This window comes from Miscanthus floridulus, chromosome 16 (assembly GCF_019320115.1).
Source record: "Miscanthus floridulus cultivar M001 chromosome 16, ASM1932011v1, whole genome shotgun sequence".
In the NCBI taxonomy this organism is placed as follows: Eukaryota; Viridiplantae; Streptophyta; class Magnoliopsida; order Poales; family Poaceae; genus Miscanthus; species Miscanthus floridulus.
In genome coordinates this window covers 16,275,215-16,281,256 of record NC_089595.1, presented here as the reverse complement: position 1 = coordinate 16,281,256, position 6,042 = coordinate 16,275,215, and the positions used below count along the sequence as shown (strand labels likewise).

The following is a 6,042-nucleotide window of genomic DNA, read 5'->3' as shown; positions in this document are numbered from 1 at the left end:
GTGCAGCTTATGCGTCGGGCTGGTGTCCGCCATCAATTGAAGAGGCTGCAAAAATAAAGAGTTCACATCTATTTTCGGTTGATAATAATAAAATAAGTCAAGATGTAAAAGACTTGTTTTTAAGTGATCGGTTTGTGTCGAGACATCGTTATAAGTTGGTTAGGTTGCAGCTCGAGGACGAGCTGCATGTCCACGTGGGGTGTACTGTTAGAGTATGGCAGGGCCTATTGGGCCTGAGCTGGATGTATAGCCCATTAGTGTTAGAGTTAATTAGAGATAATGGTCGCTTACTTAGGAGTCAAGTAAACCTCTCTATACAAGGAGAGGAGATATATCAATCTAATCAGGCAAGAATTAAGAAGAAAAATCCTTTCCTCTTGCCCGGCCGTAGGCGAACGTCCCGTGGCCGGCTCTCTCTCACCCTCGCAGCCCTAGCCGTGAACAGCACGCCGTCGCTTCCCTCGACTCTCTCCTCTCAATCCTAGTAGCACATAACAATAGGATTGCATTATCATGGATACTGATGTGTACGACCGCGGCAACAGACGGGGCGCGACTAGTTAGCGGCACAACAACGATCATATACCCACGTCAAGCCATATGTGCTTGTGGGAAGGCCGACAGCCGGCGGCGAGTGCACGTCTCAGTCTTAATTAACAGAAACATCAATTATAGACCATAAAAAAATTAGTCTGGGTCGGACTAATAATTACCCAACTTTGATGGTCAAGACAAATGCATTCTTTGAGATGCGATTTATTCATATCTTGTAGGGGATGCTAATTTGATCTACGCCACATGCCGTGTAAGGTAGTGGTTAGTAGATAGGGCGTTTGGCACTGTCGTAGATTTGCCTGCTTGATGACGACACATGTTGCTGCAGTGCAGATTGACAACTGGTAGAGGTAGTGTAGTCGATGCCGAACGTTTGCACGCCTGGTGGTGGGGATGGCCGACAACGGTACGTCCAACATGATTTATGGTAGAAAATATATAAGAAAATATATTGACGGAATTTATCGGCAAACCGTAACCTGTCAACTTGATGACGAAGCGATGCCGCAGAACGAGGCGAACAACCGCGACTCTGGCCTTTGTTCTTTCATTCATTCGAACATGGAGTATATGCATGTACTAGCACGTATATGCATTTATTTGTTGAAGCGTCAATTACTGAACTTTGATTGCTCAAATGGAGAAGGTGGAGGAGGCCTATCCTGCCCAGCGTTGAGGGCCGGGGCGCCGTACGGCGGGGCGCTGCGAGGGCCAGGGCTGAGCTCGCCGGAGCCGGGGCCGGAACCCGCCTCCACGGCGGAGCTCACCGGCGCCGGACGGGAGCAGACACGCCGAAACGGCTGCGCGCGAGAGGTTGGGAACGGAGCCGGCCCGCACGATGGATTTCGCCGGAGCCTGGGGTGTAGCTCGGCCATCTCTCACCTCTGCGTTGTCTCCGCATGCGAGCGAGTCGTCCATGGCCGGTAGGCGGTGCTCGATCGGCGCTCAATCCAGAGCCGTGAGCCGAATGCCAGGATCAGTATTCAGTAGATCCGATCCACGGCTGCTCGTGCTGGCACGCCTGGCGGCCGATGGCTCACGTATTTCCCCAATTGCGAGATGACGTTGGGTTACATAAAAAAAAAATCAATCTATTATTAGCAAAATCCAAATAGTGATTGATTATCGAAAGGCAAACGAGATATATGATTTTCATCGTGGTCCGTCTTCCGGGCAAACATGCATCTATGCACGCATGTCCTTGCTGATGATCCTTCTGCAACGCGTAGAGGTTGTGCCGTTGTGGCCGATGGTGTACACATGCCCACGGCCAATCGGCGGCGTGTGCTGAGTCAAGGCGTTGGAAAAACAGAAATCAAACCACAATTAGGATCATATTTCAAGATCCATAAATCATTAACAAATTAAGAACGTCTCACCTAGTTAGAAGAGCTGCTGATAACGTGTTGAGAATCGACCTGTTCACGGATTGCCAGATCCGTTTTCTCGTTTTTCCAGTCTCCAATCCCAAAAAAGGGGCATATAGAAGTTGTAGATGCAGATCCCGTTTTCCTTCCCAATCCTCAAGAACAACACAAGGAACGCAGGAGACAAATATATGTGGGAGGGAGCCATCTCTTATTCCTCATTAAAGGTACACATGTAGTCTCTTTATATAGATGTAGCCTTCAGGGCATATACGGTAGCCTCCAAGGCTCATATGGCATGAGCCCATCAATCCTCTAATTGAGGAAATTCTTAACAAGAAGTTCCTTGTGGATTGTGATCACAAAACATCAATAAAAATGTCTTGGGAGATCATATAACCTATATCTCAAGACTCAAGTAGTCAACCAACCAGAAAAGATATTTCATATATACATACATGGGTCCATACATATATACTACTAAAACTTTAAACCAAGAACTGCTGTTTGCATTTGATTTTGTCTTGCTTGTAGCCTTCCTTACACCGAGAGTCCGAGATGCAAGCAGAACAGCTCGGCTGTGCCATGCACGAGGTGGAAGAAGGCGCAAGCAGCGGGAGCCACCAGCTAGGAAGAGTTGGGTGGCAGGTGGCTGCAGCCTGCAGCCGGTGGTTCCACGACGAGGGAGAGAGCAGGCCGCTGCTTCGTCCGTCGTGACGAGGGTAGGGACTGTTCCACCATTTTGTTTTGGCGAAAACAAAAAGTGATGCAAATTTGAACCATAATCGACTGTTCTACCTTTTTTTTGTTTCGGCAAAAGAAGGTGCAAGGCAACCAGAAATCTGAACCCTAATAAATCACATTGCTTTTTGTTATGTTCCTATAAATCCTTACACACTGCTACTAAATGAGGCCGACTGCCTAAATCATATTGCTTTTTGTTATGTTACAGAAACCTGTAATAAATCCTTAACTCTGGAGCAATTATCTACAACACTGCTACTAAAAGATGCCGCCTGAGTGCAAGCTACATGAATGATTGCTGCTATATCTATATGCAATAACAAATAAATACATTGCTTCTATATACAACAACAAATAAATACAAAGATATAGATAAGGCACTGCAATTTGGTTGAAATCTTTATCTTCAGAAATCATTGAACGTTCTCCATTACACACAAAAGCTGTTGGATCCCCACACACAATCATGACTCGCTGGATCAACGATGGCGCGGAAACACAATGCCCCACGATTTCTGAGCACATCGGTGGTAAGGGAGAAGCATGATTTCTTACATAGATGCATGCCTTGCAAAAGCACTACTACATATGCATTATTGGGCAAAAGGAACCCAGTCTAACATACGCATTCCTTAGCAGAGGGACAACTACTTGGTAAAGGAGCACACAAGGATAGCCACCGTACAGCTAAATAGGTATTCAGGGGAGGTATGGGATCCAGCGGCGCTTGATGAACTCATTATTTGGGACTAACAGCTCACGTCCCTCAGGTAGATCTGCAACAAACAATCTGCCATAAACAACTTCATACTCAGTAGAGATTTCCTTCTTATCTGCGACGCGTGTCCCCTTCTCCAAAGGAAAGTACACAAAAAGTTTTCCATTAACCACAGCAAAATCAGCAAAGACTTCCTTCAGAAATTTGCCATCACCTTTCCAAAGAAGACATGAATTTGGAAACTTCCGTGCAAGCATACGACCATGCGGATCACGATTGGCACACATCTCCGCTAGCTTTCCATCAGAGAACTTGGTTAGTCCCACCTTGCATGACTGATTAGCCTTGTTCATACTGTGAATATGCAGCACCCTGTTCTTGAACTTGTTGAACCGGCGAGCCATCTCATCAGGCTCACGCTTCTGGTTAAAAGCCTTACACCATCGCTCATACAGGTCCCGCAGGGCTTCATCTGACTCAACGTCCTCCTCCTTTGGCACAAACTCCACCCTATCACCTGGCTTGGACAAATCTATATAAACAAAAAAAAAAAGGTGAGGGGGGAGTATTGTGTCAAATGCTATTTAATTCGCAGGTAGAACACCAAAAACAGTCCTAATATGTTTTTTTTAAAGAACAGGACTACAGGAGGAATATATATATTAAAAGCAACAAAGAGAGCACAGGAAGCATACAAGAGAGCAAGTTCAAGAGACAAAAAAAAAAAAAAGGAAACAGTCCTAATATGTTTTATGTTGTCCTCCCTAGCTTGCAGAGATTCAGTCAGCTCTTGGGCCTGTCGAATCCCAAGAAGAAACGCTTCCCTAGCTTTGAATTGGAGGAATTCCTTTATCATGTAATTGTTCCTACCATCTCAACAGCTGTAAACAATTTGTTTTGGATTTGGGGCTTGCCCCCTTTCACCAACCGGTTCACCGGCATCTGTGGAATGAAATGCAGGTGAGGATCGCTTTGATCCTCCCCGAAGTTACCTCAAAAAAAAATGTTGTCCTCCGAATTTATCATGAATGAACAAAGGTGTTTAATAAAATGAAACAGTGTATTCTCACATGTAGAAAATGTTACATCGTCTGGAATTGCTGAACGACGGTAAAAATACTAAAAAAAACTATAGTCAGTTTCTTCGGTTCGGGAGAGATGAAGCATACAAGAGAGCAAGTTTAAGAGACAAAAAAAAAAAGAAAAGGAAACAGTCCTACTATGTTTTATGTTGTCCTCCCTAGCTTGCAGAGATTCAGTCAGCTCTTGGGCCTGTCGAATCCCAAGAAGAAACGCTTCCCTAGCTTTGAATTGGAGGAATTCCTTTATCATGTAATTGTTCCTACCATCTCAACAGCTGTAAACAATTTGTTTTGGATTTGGGGCTTGCCCCCTTCCACCAACCGGTTCACCGGCATCTGTGGAATGAAATGCAGGTGACGATCGCTTTGATCCTCCCCGAAGTTACCTAAAAAAAAAATGTTGTCCTCCAAATTTATCATGAATGAACAAAGGTGTTTAATAAAATGAAACAGTGTATTCTCACATGTAGAAAATGTTACATCGTCTGGAATTGCTGAACAACGGTAAAAATACTAAAAAAAACTATAGTCAGTTTCTTCGGTTCGGGAGAGATGGGCAATTCGCCAAATTCCGTACGCTGGTATAGCCGCCATCTGAAGAGGGATTTACCTTTTGATGATGGAGCGGCGGAGGCAACCCAGCTGCCGGTTCGGGGGCTAGGTGCGTCCATGGCGATGGCGGGGGGAGGTGCAGCCGTGCCGTGGGTAGGTCCGGCGGCGGCGGAACGACCTCCACTTAAGCGAGGACCATCAGATGCGGCCGCCACCGCCTCCGGACCCGGAGAGAGCGCCCTCCGCTCAGCCAAGCTGGCGACGCGATACGTGGCCGCCGCAGCTGAGCGGGCGGCTCGGGCGAACAGCAGGAGGGCTTTCGATGCCATGGCCAACGATGAGAGGATAGACCTGGATGGATGGTTGCTAATGCTAACACCAACAGTGTCGGCGTCCTCCTTCCTCTCCTTCGATACAAAAAAAGAGTCTGATTAGGCCAGGAAATTTGGGAATTTGCAGCTCAGAGCTCAACGACGCGGCCCGCTTTCCTGTTCTCTACTTCTCTCGAAATTCCGGAAAATCTACGTCTTCGTTGTTTCTGTTAAGATTATGGAAATTCGAAAAATCTCCGTCTTCGAGTCGCCGTCGGTGCCTCACGCGCAGGCTGCTCCGCCTCCGTGCTGTGCGCTTGTACGCGTCCATAGTATTTCTGTATGCATATACATGTCTGACAGGGCCATGTACGCTGGAGGCGTAGAAAATGGCAGGAACAATAGAGGAACAATGGCAGTTCTCATAATAGAATAGATGAATCGGTGTATCTTCAAATTTTAAAAATTGCGATGGCGATAATCCAAAAAATTTGGTGAACAATTTTGACAAGGCAACTGCCCCTTGGCCCTGGGCTTGTATAAATACTTTATTTACATTGTTCATTGAGAACATCGGTCATTTTCCATCCATCGCTTTCACTTTCCAACAGGCTTGCTTATGCTGGGCTTGCCCCCATGCGCCTGCTGGGCTTGCTTATGCTGTTTGTCTGGGCCAAAATTTGCCTCTGTTTCCTGAAGAAAATAGTTATCTT

At 46.2% G+C, this 6,042-nt stretch overlaps 1 protein-coding gene across 3 annotated transcripts; it reads right to left on the bottom strand.

Moving 5' to 3' along the window:
- Nucleotides 1-3,047: 3,047 nt before the first annotated feature.
- LOC136513893 (uncharacterized) lies at nucleotides 3,048-5,500 on the bottom strand. 3 transcript variants are annotated; one of them, XM_066507876.1, is made up of 3 exons: nucleotides 5,077-5,500; nucleotides 3,599-3,916; nucleotides 3,048-3,442 (listed from the first exon to the last, which is right to left on the bottom strand). In XM_066507876.1, the coding sequence occupies exons 1-3, from the start codon at nucleotides 5,345-5,347 to the stop codon at nucleotides 3,366-3,368; spliced, it is 666 nt and encodes a 221-aa protein (XP_066363973.1). In that variant the 5' UTR covers nucleotides 5,348-5,500; the 3' UTR covers nucleotides 3,048-3,365. The 3 variants fall into 3 exon arrangements, 2 of the variants coding, with proteins under 2 accessions (XP_066363973.1, XP_066363972.1); XM_066507875.1 differs by having other exon boundaries at nucleotides 3,048-3,916; XR_010773468.1 differs by lacking the exons at nucleotides 3,048-3,442; nucleotides 3,599-3,916 and adding an exon at nucleotides 3,939-4,852.
- Nucleotides 5,501-6,042: the final 542 nt, after the last annotated feature.